The 16,717-nt window shown below is 36.6% G+C and overlaps 1 protein-coding gene across 9 annotated transcripts in view; it reads right to left on the bottom strand.

The window, feature by feature from the left end:
• Positions 1 to 16,717, bottom strand: part of LOC101001442 (ankyrin repeat domain-containing protein 18A-like) — a 57,347-nt gene that overhangs the window by 9,306 nt on the left and 31,324 nt on the right. For all 9 annotated transcript variants that reach the window (XR_004181183.1, XR_004181184.1, XM_009199159.4 and 6 more), the window contains 5 exons: positions 15,559 to 15,671; positions 13,222 to 13,351; positions 4,525 to 4,806; positions 3,714 to 3,925; positions 2,130 to 2,352 (listed from right to left, as the gene is read on the bottom strand). Coding sequence is in view for 7 of the 9 variants with exons in the window: in XM_009199159.4 (XP_009197423.3) it covers positions 2,130 to 2,352; positions 3,714 to 3,925; positions 4,525 to 4,806; positions 13,222 to 13,351; positions 15,559 to 15,671 (960 nt within the window). In the remaining 2 variants the exon portion in view is untranslated. The remainder of the gene's footprint in view (positions 1 to 2,129; positions 2,353 to 3,713; positions 3,926 to 4,524; positions 4,807 to 13,221; positions 13,352 to 15,558; positions 15,672 to 16,717) is intronic.

Below are 16,717 nucleotides of genomic sequence, written 5' to 3'. Positions count from 1 at the left end.
AATATTGGTCTGTTGGATATACATAATTTTAGAAAGGTGGTGTTTTATTAGTACAAAGGTTAAACAATGGCAGGGCATGACAGCTCATGCCTGTAATCCCAGCACTTTGGGAGACAAAGGTGGGCAGATCACAAGGTCAAGAGATCAAGACCCATCCTGGCCAACATGGTGAAACCCTATTTCTACTAAAAATACAAAAATTAGCTGGGCATGGTGGTACGTGCCTATAATCCCAGCTACTTGGGAGGCTGAGGCAGGAAAATCGTTTGAACCCAGGAGGCGGAGGTTGCAGTGAGCCGAGATCGTGCCACTGCACTCCAGCCTAGTGACACAGCGAGACTCCATCTCAAAAAAGAAAGAAAAAAAAGTTAAACAATTAAAGTCATATTTTGCAATGAATGCATTGCTTTGAAATTCTTAGCAAAACTCTGTCCTTTATAAAAGTTCAATCCAATTTTTTACTTCAATAAATTTTTTCTTAAAAAGAAATTTATATTCTTTACTTATAGAAAAAAATTTTTATAGTAAATTTTTCTTGCTTTTTTTTTTTTTCTAGTTTGTATGCTAAATTAAAGTGGTACCGGTGTAAGTTTCTTCCAAAGGTATATTGAGGGATGCTGAGGTTTGGAGTACAATTGAACCCATCACACAGGTAGTGAGCATAGGACCCAAGAAGTAGTTTTTCAATCCTGGCCTACTCTGTCCCTCCCCGTTCTTATTTCCCAGTGTCTACTGTTCCCATGTTCACGCCAATGTGCACCTAATGTGTAGCTCCCACATATGAGTGAAAACAAGATATTCGGTTTCTGTTTCTGCCTTAGTTTCCTCAGGATAGTGGATTCCAGCTGTATCCATGTTGCTGCAAAGGACATGACTTTGTTCTTTTCATGACTGCATAGTATTCCATGATGTATATGGAATTTTCCAATCTACCTTGGATTTTCAATCACCCAATCCTTGGGTGCACCTGGATTGACTCCATGTCTTTCTATTGTGAACAGTGCTGCAATGAACATACAGGTGCATGCATCTTTTTGTTACAATGATTTATTTTCCTTCAGGTATACCCCTAGTATAGTAATGGGGTTGCTGCATGTGGGATTACATGTGCCTGCCACCACGCCTGGCTAATTTTTATAGTTTTAGTAGAGACAGGGTTTCATCATGTTGGCCAGGCTGGTCTCAAACTCCTGGTTTCAGGTGATCCATCTGCCTCGGCCTCCCAAAATGCTGGGATTACAGGCGTGAGCCACCGCACCTGGCCAAGCACAAATCTTTTAACAGAAAAATGGAAATGAATCTTTCAGTGTCTTGTTTATTTAATTCATAAAATGCACTTATTTTGGATTCTATTAAATAATAAATATCTATGTGTGGTTAAGTGTTTGGTTGCCAGCCATTCACTTATGATTATGGGTGGGAAGAGTTAAGATGGTGTAAAGAAACTTTAAAAGTGGTATGGGCTGGGCATGGTGGCTCACCCTGTAATCCCAGCACTTTGGGAGGCTGAGGTGGGTGGAGCACAAGGTCAGGAGCTTGAGATCAGCCTGGCCAATATGGTGAAATCCCATCCTTACTAAAAATACAAAAATTAGCTAGGTGTGGTGGTGGGCACCTGTAGTCCCAGCTACTCGGGAGGCTGAGGCAGGAGAGTCACTTGAACCCGGGAGGCGGAGGTTGCAATGAGCTGAGATCATGCCACTGCACTCTAGCCTAGGCAACAGAGCAAGATTCCTTCTCAAAAAAAAAAAAAAAAAAGGTGATGTGAACCACAGACAAACTACAATCAAGTAGAGTAAGACAAAGCATCTCAAAGTATACCGTCAGTTAGTAGGCAATAACATGCAATTTCTAAAACCTAACTTAAATGCAGCTTTTAAAGAAATTTTAAATGTGTCAGTTTAGTCACATTTATTGAATAAACTTAGCAAATGGGTATCTCTTGAAAATGAGAGCTCCAGTGAATTAAAAAATGTAAAGTTCCCATTTCCTTTCTGTGTTAACACAGGTAATTATAATCTTCACTTAACATGCATAAGTCAACAGAACAACTCAGTATTTCACCAAATTATAAACAAGAATTATATTAAAGAAATGAAACCCAAAAGAGAAACGGTCATATAACTAACCTCAGTCAAGGAGTTCTTGCAGTTATTTGAAGTCTGTGGGTTTGAAGCAGGAATTCTTACGGGTGTTTTGGAAATATCTTTTCTGTTGAGTCCTATACTATTAAGATTTTCAATACAAGGTAACTCTGGGTCTGGCCTTACAGGAAGAGTGCTGAGAAAATACTTCATCCGCTCTTTCTCCATAAGGAGCTTGGTGCTGATCACTGCTATTTTCTTATTCGATCTGTAAAGACAGCAAAGACAAATGCTTAGTATTTCATTTTTCCTTGAATGATTCTTAACGACTTGCATTTTTAAAACAGTTGCCCGAGAGTAAACCAAATTACCCACTAAACACTGTTTTCACAAGAAGATGTGTGAGAGCCTACCTCTTGTAAGCAACTTTAATTTTAAAATCATTCTAAATAAGTATATTGCTTCTAAAGTGATTTCTACTGAGCAAGAAGTTCAAAGTCGACAGGGAAGAGAAATGGTTATCAGCGATGTACAGCTCAACAGGTAACCCAGCTGCCTTCTAAAATAGCTCTACTTGCAAGATTCTACAGATTCCTTTAGAAATACTTGTATTTGAAGGGTAACTATATGGGAAAATGAATATGTTAATTTGCTTGACTATAAGAACGACTTCACTATAAATAATTATATCAAAACATCATGTTGTACTCCTTAAAGAATGTAGATTAAGAAAACTAAAATGAACAAAAATAATCTAGAAATACTTGTGTTTTGTAAACCAGTTTCAGGTTTCACCCTTGTACATTTCACCCATTATCCAAGAACACTTAAGTATTTGGCACTGAGGAATAACTCAGAGCAACAACTCCTGGGGGAGAACCAGATTGGTTGGTTGGTGATCAAAGAGAACTAAAGCATCTCTGAAGGCAATTAGCCCCCAGCACTGTGACCAAGGCACTGCAGGTGGGGCTTGTTCTTTCTGCCTTCCACATACCCCTTCAGGCTGAACATGGTGTTTTTCTTTTAACCACCTTGTGGATTACACTTCTTTTCATTCCTGTGATAATTATTCCCTATTTCACAAGGACAACTTGCTGTAACTCCTTGAAAATGTTACACAAATAGTCTTTCTTGAGGCACCCTCTAGTGATAATACTAAAGATCACAATCAAAAACAGTTCTTGCCTCAGTGGCAGTATGTGCCCAGAGTAGAAGCACAACTCGACACTTTGGGTTTAGGTTGTGATCTACCAAAAAATAAACTCTTTAATATTTCTATTTAGGGAAATTCTGGCAATTTTATAACAAGATCACTTTATTAATTATAAAGCTTCAAAAATACTTAGTGAAAAAAACTAACAGGTCAGGTTAACTACATGAGACTTCTCAGGGGAAAAAAGCCATACAAAAGCAAAAAAAAAAAAAAAAAAAAGAGAGAGCATAGAGACAGAAACTATCCTTGAAGAACATTTTAAAGGTAAGATTATTTACTAACATTGTTTTCCAAAATTACATTATCAAATTAGCATTCACTTCCTACTGATCTCCTGAAGCCATCTCACTAAAAATTATACTTTCAAAACAAATTAATGAGCTTAATTCATTTTCTGTTAGTGTGTTTTGACTTACTTCATTAAATTTTTTGACATGGAATTGTTAGCTTTCAATGCTACTGCAAAGGCTTCCTTATATTCTGCTAATTCGGTTATAACCTCTTCATAAGCAGTTTTCATTTCGGAGAATTTACATTCCACATCTGTAAGTGTGAGTTCCTTCTTATTTAGTGAAGCTGTATTATCCTTGTTTAACTGCTCTAATTGTTTTTCATATTTTGCTTGTTCCTAAAACAAATGAAAAGAATACACTTTTAAAACAATTATAACCTAATTACCATATGTTTGCTGCCTTTCATTTTGAGTCAGTGATTCAAAGAGCAATTTTGAATATGTTAAAAAGAGGCTGAAACTTAAAATATTTATCAGCAATATCAACAAAACTAATAACTGAATTCAGAATTAAATCTGATTTATAAAAATTTGAAATCATAATTATGTTAGTATTAATATAATCTGGTCCTATAAAAAGTAATAGAATCCATTTATAATTTTAAAAAGTGAACAATGAACAACGTAGCTTAAGACCAATCCAAAAGTATCACATAATTTGTAAATCACAGTTTTATCTTATGCCAGTTGGTCTTAATCATCAAATGACTCTATAGTGAGAATCATTACTTTGAAATACTGATTTTGTTATAATAATAATGTAAATTTAAATATTTAAAAGAAAAAAAAGATGCCACTTGTTTTCTAGAATTCTACAAAGCAAATTGCTCTAAGGGAGGCAGAGGAAACACAATATATACATATCCAAAATATAATTTGCAGTGAAACAAATGAAAGCACAGTACAGATAAACTTACCTGACTTTAAAAACTAACCTGTAAATGGATTTCTTCTAATTTTTCTATTATCTGCATTGTCCTTTCATCTAGCTCTGATTTATAGTCTTGTACTTTACCAAGTTCTACCATATTGTTTTCCATATGTGTCTTAAGAGTTAATACTTCTTCTTCCAACATCTTTTTATCTTCCTCAAGTTTTTCACATTTCTCTTGTATTTTTCTCATAGATAAAAACTCCTGTTGAAGAACTTGATTGTCTTTAGCCAAATTGACACATTTTGAAGACACAGCTTCCTTCTCGGCCGTAAGATCATCAAACTGCATGAATAAAATAATAGAGCTTGATAGTGAAGCAGGCTGCGAATAATCTAATACAAAACTAATATGAGAATTTTGAAGTATTTGCTGCCTGATAAAAACGTTATCTGTAACACAGTACATTCTTCAAATGTAAAGCCTTAAATGTACTCTGAATTTTAAGAGCAAAGTTAAAGCTACCATGAGTCACAAAAATATATGCTTTACTGTCATCATCTTTCCAGAGAACTTTTGCATTCATCTGACTTTTATTTTCCTGATAATACATTTCTGTTCCTCCTTCAATGGTAACTAAAAGCACTAAGTGATCTCTCAGTGAAAAGTGTCTAACCCCCTCCCTCATCCTCCTCCCGATAATATGTCAAAACAGTATCAGACATATCATAGCATTGGAGTGATTTTAGGTATTAGAAGATCAATAAAGTAGCTCCTCTACAGAGGAATAAGACTTTGAAAATAATTTAATACTCTATACTAGGGATGGTGACTCATGCAGGTAATCCCAGCACTTTAGGAGGCTGTGGCAGAAAGATCACTGGAGGCCAGGAATTTGAGATCAGCAAAGAGCAACATAGTGATACTCCCATGTCTATATATATGTGTGTGTGTGTGTGTATGTGTGTGTCTCTGTGTGTGTGTATATATATATACTTATTTTTAATTATCTGGGCATGGTGGCTCATGCATGTAGAGCCAGCTAGTTGGGAGACTGAGGCAAAAGGATGGCTTGTACCCAGAGTTCAGGGCTGCAGTGAATTATGACCACACCACTGCACTTCTGCCTGGATGACAGACAAAGACCATATTTCAAAAAGACACAAAATAATGAATCCTGTAAATAAGGATTCAATGCCATAAGCCTTTCCTTAGACTGCAAATGTTTCAGGACAATTTGAATTGCATTTTAAGAAGTAATGATTCTTGGGGTAAAGGCCATAGAATACAGCACCCAGAAATAAATCCACATATTTAAAGCCAACTGATTTTGGACTAAGGTGCCAAGAACATACATTAGGGAAAGGACAGTCTCTTCAAATGAAAGGCACTGGGAAAACTAAATATCCATATGGGGAAGAATGACACTAGCTTCCTATCTAGCACCATATAGCAAAATAGAATCAATTGATGACTGAAGTGTAAGGCCCAAAATTATCAAACTACTATAAGTAAAGATAGGGAAAATTATCAAACTACTATAAGTAAAGATAGGGAAAATGCTTGAGGACATTAGTCTGCACAAAGATTTCTATGGGTAAGACATCAGAAGCCCAGGAAAAAACAAACGATAGACAAACAGTACTACAACTGAGTGAAGTGAAAACCTATAGAATGGAAGAAAATATTTTCAAGCTATTCATCTAATAAAAGGTAAATATCCAAAATATACAAGGAACTCAAACACCCTCACAGTATAAAAAATAATCTGAGTTCAAAACTGCGCAAAATATCTGATTAGCTTTTCTTTTTTTAAGAAAAAAAGAAATACAAATGGCCAATAAATACATTTTAAAATGTTCAGTATCACTAATCATCAGGGAAATACAAATCAAACCTAAAATGTGATATACTCTTGCTCCATTTCGAATAAATGGCTATCATAGAAAAGACAAAAAATAACAAATGCTGGTGAGGTTTCAGAGAACAGTAAACTCTTACATGGTGTTGGTGGGAAGGTAAATTAGTGAAGCCACTTAGAAAACAACATGAAGATTTCTCAAAAAACTAATAATGGAACTGTCGAGGGATCCAGCAACCCCACTACCGGGTATTCAGGCAATAGAAAAAAACCAATAGATCACAAAGATACCTGTCCTCATATGTTCATTGTAGCACTATTCACAACAACTGATGTAATAAATCAACCTGCATGTCTATCAACAAATGAATGGACCAAAAATCGTGGTACACATACACAATGGAACACTATTCACCATGTAAAAAAATGAAATCCTCTTATTTGTGGCCATTTGGATCAGTCTGGAGGATATTATATTAAGTGCAGACACAGAAAGATACATACCGTACATTCGCACTCATGTGTGGAAGCTAAAGAAAAATTGAGGCTGGGCATGGTGGCTCACACCTGTAATCCCAGCACTTTGGGAGGCTGAGGCAGGTGGATCATGAGGTCAGGAAATCAAGACCATCCTGGCTAACATGGTGAAACCCAGTCTCTACTAAAAATACAAAAAATTAGCTGGGCGTGGTGGCGGGCGCCTGTAGTCCCAGCTACTCGGGAGGCTGAGGCAGGAGAACGGCGCAAACCCAGGAGGTGGAGTTTGCAGTGAGCTGTGATCGCACCACTGCACTCCAGCCTGGGCAACAGAGCAAAACTCCATCTCAAAAAAAAAAAGAAAAGAATAATTGAGGGCTGGGCGACACAGCTGATGCCTGTAATTTCCTAGCACTTTGAAAGACCAAGGCAGGAGAATCACTGGAGACCAAAAGCTCCAGAGCAGGCTGAGTAACACAGAGAGACATCTCTACAAAGTGAAAAATCAGACAAGTGCAATGGTGCATGTCCACAATCCCAGCTGCTCAGGAGGCTGAGGTGGGAGGATCACATGAGTCCAAGAGTTTGAGGCTGCAGTGAGCTATGATCAAATCACTGTCTCTAGTCTGGGTGACTACAGTTGCCCGGAGACCAGACTTCACTAGCAAGACCTCGTCTCTTAACAACAATAAAAAAGCTCATAAAGATAGGGGATGGGAGTCTGGTTAATGGATACAGAATTACAGTTAGATAAGAGGAATGAGTTCTGGTGGTCTGTGGCATTGTAGGCAAATATGGTTAACTATGATTTATTGTATATTTTTAAAAAGCCAGAAGATTTTGAATGTTCACAATTCAAAGAAATGAGAAATGGTTGAAGTAGTAAATATGCTAGTTGGCTTGATCATTACGCACTATATACGTGTATCAAAATGTCACTCTATAGCCCAAAATTATGTATATACATGTCAATTAAAACAAAAGAGAAGCTATATTTATCCCATCAAAAGAATAGAATATGGGCCATCCTTACTGACTTCCTTCTAATGAATAGAATGCAGTAAAAGGGATACCATGTGGCTTCCCTATCTCAGACTGCTTTCCCTTCAAACTCAGCCCCCAGATTGTGTGAGAGATCAGACCACAAAGACAGCCTGGGAGTGCCAGTGTCAGTGTTCATGCTGCCTGCCCCAAGCAAGGTTCCAGCCAATGGCCAGCATCAACCATCAAACGCATGGGTGAGCAAAGCTTCAGATGATGCCACTTCCCCAAATGATCAGCTGTTCCTAGGGAAGCTGAGGGGAGCAGAGGCAAGCTGTCCCAGCCAAGCTTTTTCCAAACCACAGGTTCATGAACTAAATAAATGTTTTTCTTTTAAGCTAAAAATCTCTGGGTAATTGTTAGAAAAGTAAGTTTTAAAAAAAGACAACAAGAAACATAACTTATACAGCAGAAAAGACTCTCCTTTAAAGTAGGATCTAATAAATGTTGAGATTAATTTATTGATGGCAAACATTACTGAGAAGCAGCAGATAACCAGGAGAGAGACATAAGCTGCTGAGGAGGAACTTTTCCTAAAACCCCCTTCAATTATGAGCTCTGATAACAAGGCAAGGGTGTCTCCTTACAATTTCCCCTCAAGTTATGAGACCAGACTGCGAAGCAAGAAGACATATGATTTGAAAAACAACTAGAAATACCTGGTTACATAACCAAAATCAGATATTTATGTGATTTCAATTAACGAAAGTTCTAAAAGAAGCTTTGATCCGGGCACGGTGGCTCACGCCTGTAATCCCAGCTTGGGAGGCCAAGGCGGGCGGATCACGAGGTCAGGAGATCAAGACCATCCTGGCTAACAGGGTCAAACCCCATCTCTACTAAAAATACAAAACATTAGCCGGGCGTGGTGGCGGGCGCCTGTAGTCCCAGCCACTCAGGAGGCTGAGGCAGGAGAATGGCGCAAACCCGGGAGGCGGAGCTTGCAGTGAGCCGAGATGGCGCCACTGCACTGCAGCCTGGGTGACAGAGCAGGGCTCCATCTAAAAAAAAAAAAAAGAAAAAACAAAAAAGAGAAGAAGCTTTGAGTATTTATTAATCAATCTAGTATTCAATTTTCATTTTCCTTTTCTCATTGAGGAGGAAATAAGGAGAACATTATGGAATGATTTTTAGTCTTCAAAGAAGTAAAATAAACAGTGAGGTTTGAGTGTTAAGACATCAAATGCAATTTCTCCTTTACCTTACTCCAAGCTTGTTTGTATGGAGAAGTTAAGACCATCCCATCTCTATGTTATACCACAATGCTTCTCTATAGCACACAACTTGGCTCTGATATTTTGAAATTCAAAATACCAATCTACCATTTGTCTCTGATAAATTGCTGAATATTACCTGATTTTTAACTGCTGCGCTCCTAAAACTTTTCTTGGAATGAGTTAAACTTTTTATTCCAAGAATCCTCTAGTAAGCTAGAAAGCAGAGCTGTGCATCTCTGTTTCAGTCAAAGGAGGTCAATACAGAGAACTGTGGTTTCTGAGAATGCAAGATCTGCACCAAGAAAAGGATTAGCCACAGTGCTACTCAAGAGAACCAGCTACCACGTGGAAAGAGGATCTGCGAACTGGAAGATGATGACTTCACTTGGTTTCCACTGAGGAAAGCTGGCAGCTCAGACTTAAACTTCTCCTTCCTGGATGGTAAATATCTATGGATGATTCTATGAATTATAATGAATTAGTAAAACATAATGCACTAAACAGTAGACTATGTCTGCAGATCCTGTGACCAAAATTTACTGAAAACGAAACTATAGAGGGAGGCACTGGATAAGAGACTAAAGGTTTAAATGGAGAAAAAAAAGAAAGAAAGTGTGTCTTGTAAGCCTGACTTGCCATTGTGTCTTAGAGTAAGTAAGGTATAAGCTGACCACAGACTCCTTTGAGACACAAAAGGTGAAGTTAAAGATATTTCACTACATTTAATTTTTATTATGACATAAGACAACTGGTAATATGCAACATGATTGAAAAAAACCTTTTCATTAAATTTGATTTGGTCCTAGTATAAGAATAGACATAAACAAACTAAGAATTGATAATCTAAAAATAAGCCTGCACATTTACAATTGATTTTATACAAGGTTAACAAAAAAACAGAATGGGAAAAGAATAGTCTTTTCAATAAATGGTGTTGGAACAACTGGGTATACATGTGCAAAAAATATATATATAAAGTTGGACTCTCACCTAATACCGTACCTAAAAATTAACTCAAAATAAAACAGTTAACTGTAACAGCTAAAACTGTAAAACTCTCAGAAAAAAACATTGGTATAAATCTTTGTGCCTGCATTTGGCAGTTTTCTTAGCCTTGACTCCAAAGCAAAAATGGATTCAATGGACTTCAAAATTGAAAACTGCTGGGCCTGAGAAGACAGTATCAAGAAGTGAAAAGGTAAGACACTGAGTAGAAGAAAGTATTTGAAAAGCATATATCTAATAAGGGACTTACATATATAGGATATAGAATTCATAAATAATAAAATAACCCAATTTTAAAAATGGGCAAAGATTTTGAATAGATATTTCTGCAAAGAAGATATAAAGATGGATAATAAGCACATTAATAGATGCTTAATGTAATTAGTCATTAGGAAAATGTAAATCACAACCACCTTGTGGTACCACTTCACACCACAGGATGAAATCTTTGTTCAATAAAAAAGAGAAAATAAGTGTTAGGAAAAATGTAAGGAAATTAAAACCCTTATCCAATGCTGCTGGGAATGTAAAGTGGTGCAGTCACTTTGGAAAACTGGTAGCTCCTCAAAAAGTTAAGCATGAAGTTATCATATGACCCAGAAATTCCAGTCATTAATTATATACTCCAGAAAAATAAAAACATATGCAAGCACAAAAACTTATACAGCAGCATTATTAATAAAGTCAAGAAGTGGAAAGAACCCAAAGGTCCATCACCTCATGAATGGATACATAAAATGTTTAATGTATCCATACAGTGGAATATTACTCAGCAATAAGAAGAAATTAAGTACTGATACTGATAGAAGCAGGAGACAGCAAAATGCCTAGGCAGATACAGCACAGTCCCCAGAGAATCTCCAACCAGGCCCACAAGTGTCTACACCAGACAAAACATCTGGTGCAGATAAGGGAACCTGCACAGGGTTTTGCCTGGACATGCCAGCAGCCGACCAGAGGCCCACATGCACTGGGGGGTTGGGGTGGAGCCACCAGGAATTCACGCCTTATGCAGAGGAGGAGCCTGGCCTTTTCAGCTCATGTGTTCCTGGTATTCAACTGTGAGGTGGAAATCTGATTGCAGGACCCTTCTCTTTGCTGAGAGCTTCCCTTTCACTTAATAAATTCTGTCCTCCTCACCCTTCAATGTGTCCACGTGCCTAATTTTTCCTGATCATGAGAGAAGAACCCAGATTTAGCTGAATTAAGGAGCAAAAACCCTGCATCAATACCTGCTACAGCACAGATGCAGCATGAAAAATTATGCTAAGTGAAATAAGCCAGTCACAGTAGACCACTTGCTTTTTATTTCAGAGGCTTATAGGCAAATCTATACAAAGAAGGTGGGTGGTTCCCTAGGGCTGAGGGAGGAAGGGAAAACTAGTGAAGATGGCTAAATGATGTGGGGTTTGTTTTTAAGGTGATGAAAATGTTCTAAAATTGATTGTAATGATGATTGCATAACTCTCTGAAAATACGAAAAGTCAATGACTTGTATATTTTAAATGAGTGAATTGCACGGTGTGTTATTTCTCAATAAACCTGTTGCACCCCAAAATTTATTTGATACTAGTGATCTGGAGACATGGGCTGCTTGGTTTCAGATCACTAGCCAGGGTTCAAGACATAAGAGAATCAACAGCATGTCTTATAAGATGTATAGAATATATATATATATATATATATTTTTTAAAGTATCCTTTTTATTAGCATCAAGTCTGTAAAATTAAATGAAAAATCTTTCACCGCTTAAAGCACTGAGAGATTTATATTGAGGAGAAAGACCTTGTATTCTTTTGCCCCAGTTTCTATCTAAAGGGTCTGGGAATCACACCCTTCAAATTATCAAATCTCATCAGACAGGTTTTATTAACTCTTATGATGTGGCTTACTTTCTAACGTGATTCTGGTACAGCATCACAGAGAGAAGAACCTGAAAAAAATCAAAGTATTTTACCCCCAGATATATATATTTTTGACATATTTTGAAATGGCTATTGCAGGACCAAGAAATTGAAATGACCATACAAAGCTGTCTTCTGTGGGGGAAACTGCATCTGTAAGAAGTCTTCATTAATGTAGCCTAATCTCTCCCGTTCTAGGTCTTCCCAGATCTAGGGAAGATTAACTAAGAGCCTGATGCATTTAAAGTCTGAAAAGATATTTTTACCCTCTATTTTCTCTGAGGGCTGCCAGCTATGAGGCTTTGTCTACATAATAAGAACCTTAACCTCCGTAACCACCTTATCTTAATTAAGGCCTTCCTTTCTACCTATTTCCAGTTTTAGACAACAGATTTTCTTTACCAATTGTCACCTAAAGAATCCCCAAAACCCACCTATGACTTGTTAGCCCCTCCTTTTTGATGTCCCACTTTTAGGCTGAGCCAATGTCTGCCTTCCTCATATTGATTTATGATTTTCCCTATACCTTCTGTCTGCTGGAAATGTACAAAACCAAAACCAAACTGTAATCTGACTGTCTCATGAAACATTCTCAAGAGCTCTTGAGATTCAGTAATCCAGGGCCACAGTCACCATATTGGCTCAGAATCAACCTCCTTAAACATATTATGGCTGAATTTGGGTTTATCCATCATTAATATTTCCCCAAATTACATAATTTTAATCCCCAAACTGATTTAAAATTACCTTATGTTGGAATATAAATTATCCTATTACAAAGATACATGTATTTGTATGTTCATTGCAGCACTATTCACAATAGCAAAGACATGGAGTCAACCCAGATGTCCATCAATGATAGGATAAAAAAAATGTGGTATATATACGTTATGGAATACTATGGAGCCATACAAATGAGATCATGCTCCTTGCAAGACATGGATGAACTTGAAGCTGTTATCCTCAGCAAACTAACTCAGGAACAAAAAACCAAACACTTCATCCTCTCACTTATAAGTAGGAGCTGAATGATGAGAACACATGCACTTGGGGTGGGGAACAACAAACACCTGGGCCTGTTTGGGTCAGGAGGGAGAGCATCAATATTAATAGCTAACACCTGCGGGGCTTAATACATAGGTGATGGATTGATAGGTGCAGCAAACCATCATGGCACACGTTTACCTATGTAACAAACCTGCACGTCTCGCACATGTAATCTAGACCTTAAGATAAAATAATTATTTTTAATTACCTTCTGTTTTAGCTTCTTAAACAGAATATCCATTTTCAGTTGATCTGTATTTAAGTCTCCATGGCAACTGAAGTCTTCATTTCCAAATACATTTAACATATTTATTGTCATTTCTAGGCATTTCTTATATCTGCAGAAATGTACAGAATTAGTAAGTCAAGTATTTTTAAGAGTAAATATTTAATAATTGTTTAAACAGATATTATGTTATGGCATATCAAAGAAACAAATCTATAAACTATGATCCTCTCAGTTTCAACTGAACATAGTTTGAAAATATTCTATATGAAATTATAATCTTAGATAAATAATATGAACAACAATTTTATGGCATACATAGCAGGTAAAGTGATACGATAGCCATAGTTTTTTTTGAGATGGAATTTCACTCTTGTTGCTCAGGCTGAAGTGCGATGGCGTGATGACGGCTCACTGCAACTTCTGCTTCCTAGGTTCAAGTGATTCTCTTGTCTCAGCCTCCCAAGTAGCTGGGATTACAGGCATGTGCCACCATCCCTGGCTAATTTTGTATTTTTAGTAGAGATGAGGTTCACCATTTTGGTCAGGCTGGTTTTGGACTCCTGACCTCAAATGATCTACCTGCCTTGGCCTCCCAAATTGCTGGGATTACAGGCATGAGCCACCACACCTGGCCTAACCATACAGTTTTTTATAAATAAACTATTTACATCCATTTTGGTATGCTAAGATAAAATGACCTATTAGTAAATATACGCCATAACCCAGAGATGAGTAACCAAGATAAAAAGTAAAACACATACATGTTTGAAAAAGACACAAAAATACATTTTGATATCTGTTGACCACAGTCTATAACAAGAAAAAAAAGTACACACAAAAAGCATCAAGAAGGTCATTCAATGTAGAGAAAGAGAAGTAAGGAAACATCTTTAATATCTGAGTTGAGGAGAAAAAGAAAACAGGCAGTTTTAGAAAAAAGGAAAGGTGGAGACAGATATGTGATGATTTAAAGACTTTGAAGAAGAGATCTAGAGATCTTTACTGACATAATCCAACAAAATGAAAGAGATACAAAACCATGTAGAGAAAGACAATGACAGAAAAATGTTGAACAGAATCAGAGAACCAACTTAAGTGCTCAGTAAATAAATAGAAAACTAGCTGTGTTCAGGACTTCAAAGACACGTTCCATTTTTTTTTTTTAAATCTGTGATCAAAACATGAATGCTCTTTTACTCTTTTTCTTTAGGTTATACATATATTTATACATATGTATAATTTATTTCTGTAAAACAAAAGTTTAATAAGATGTATACTTCATGTATACAATGGAGGTACGCATGTAAAATGAGTAAATTTCCATGATATGTTTTATATCTAAAAGCAAAAGAAAGAAGCAGAAACCAAATACAAGCTATATATCAAGATAAATTTTGATGTTAAAGAATGACACAAATAGGTCTTAAAAAAATTTGAATGTAGCAGAGAAGAACACTGTAAAAGGAAGAAAAGATGACCAAATACAGCAAAAATATCTTCAGAAATAAAAATTCAAACTAGGTCATGAAGAGTGCACTTGACATCACATGCCCAAAGCATTGTCATTATTGTTTTCAAAACCATTAAAGAATACGTTGCCAAGCACAATGGCTCATGCCTCACTTTGGGAGGCCGAGGCAGGTGGATCATGAGGTTAGGAGTTCGAGACCAGCGTGACCAACATGGTGAAACACTGTCTCTACTAAAACTATAAAAATTCGCCGGGCAGGGTGGTGCACTCCTGTAATCACAGCTACTCAGGAGGCTGGGGCAAGAGAATCACTTGAACCCAGGAGGTGGAGGTTGCAATGAGCCGAGATCGTGTCATTGCACTCCAGCCTGGGTGACAGAGCCCGACTCTGTCTCAAAAAATAAATAAATAAATAAGTGTAATGTTTCGGCATTCAAAAAAATTTTGAGATTGCATTGTTTCTTTTTTTTCACATATTTTTAATATGAATGTTTTCATCCCAACTTCGCCATAGCACTTAGCTGACTTCTGCCCCGTTTCTCCCCTTCCATTGGACTCTGTGACACATGGTCTCATCCAGAGATCTATTTTTCATCAGTTATTGTGTTTTTATACTGAAATTTGATTTTTTAATAATTCCAACAAAAAAGTGCAAGGGTCATGGACCCCTGCTCACATGCCTATAAAGTTGTGTTGTGAGTTTCTGAAATACATTTTAAAATACAATTCGTTTAATTATGAAAATGCAGACATAAAATGAATTTGTATCTAGGTTTTAGTCAAGTAAAGTTAGAGTTAAATCAATTAATAAATGGTTAAAATGTCCTACAATATGAAAACCATACCCAGTTGTCTCTTCTTCTAATTTATGATTTTTCTTTCTTATTTGATCCACATTATAGTACAGTGATGATATTAACTCAAAAAGTTTTCTGAATTCTTCATGTTTTTCTTCAGGCTTGAAAACAAAGGGGTTAAAATTATTTTTGCAAAATCTAGACCCCTCTTTTATCTTAAAAATATTATTTCTCATAAGTTGACGAATAATATGTATTTAGGCAGGTATATAAAGTGCGTTTTATAAACCTGATGCCAATAAGGACAGATTTCAAAAATAGTCATTTTCTTAAAACAGCTAAAAATGATTCACACTTTCATCATTATCTTTTCTGAAATTTAAACTGCCAAAAATGTTTGTTAAAAATGAGAATTTTTACACATAAAATACTAAGGGTTAGTAAAAAAAAAATAAAGGTAGCTATATTTACATTTTAGTTTTTAAAGATGCTCTAGAAACATTGTCATTAATAGTTTAAGATATTCCAAGTTAAATTACATCTTATTAAGATGATTTTTAGAAAACTCTTACTAGTTCCCATTACATTTTTGATCCTCATCTATCTTCAGGCTGAGCTAAATACTGTCATCCTCTGTACGTATTCACCTGTGGGTTTTAGTCTTTCCATGTCTCTTTACCATTTCTCTTTAAACAAAGTTTATTTTTTCTATAATAAACAATAACTTTTGTCTAGTTTTTGTGGCTTTTCTATTATCCTGTTTCTCCCCTTCCATTGGACTCTATGACACATGGTCTCATCCAGAGATCTACTTTTCATCGCTTTGTATACTGAAACTTGAGATAAACCAGTGTATGGCTCTTTAGAGCAAAACCTAGATAACAGACATCTGGGTTGCTTGGCAAACGTCATGTGTAATCCTGAGTTATGAACCTGTCACAATTTAATTAATTGTTCTGCTCTGTATCCGTGCTTTCACACCACTCTAACTGTAAGCCTGCTTCAAGCTAGCCCACCCTCTTTTTGAAGTGTGCATAAAAAAAGTCAAGTGCTGTCTTTGTTCTGGGCCCAGTTTGTCAAAAGTTGAGTCCACTGGACCTGAATACACTCAATAAAGATATCCTCCCGTATATACCTCAAGGTCTATCTCTGGTCCTCCTGATTCCACAACAGCGCGATCTCCACTCACTGCAACCTCCACCTCTCG

The sequence above is a fragment of the Papio anubis genome, unplaced genomic scaffold (assembly GCF_008728515.1).
Source record: "Papio anubis isolate 15944 unplaced genomic scaffold, Panubis1.0 scaffold119, whole genome shotgun sequence".
Taxonomy (NCBI): Eukaryota; Metazoa; Chordata; class Mammalia; order Primates; family Cercopithecidae; genus Papio; species Papio anubis.
This window is presented reverse-complemented; position numbering and strand designations above follow the sequence as displayed.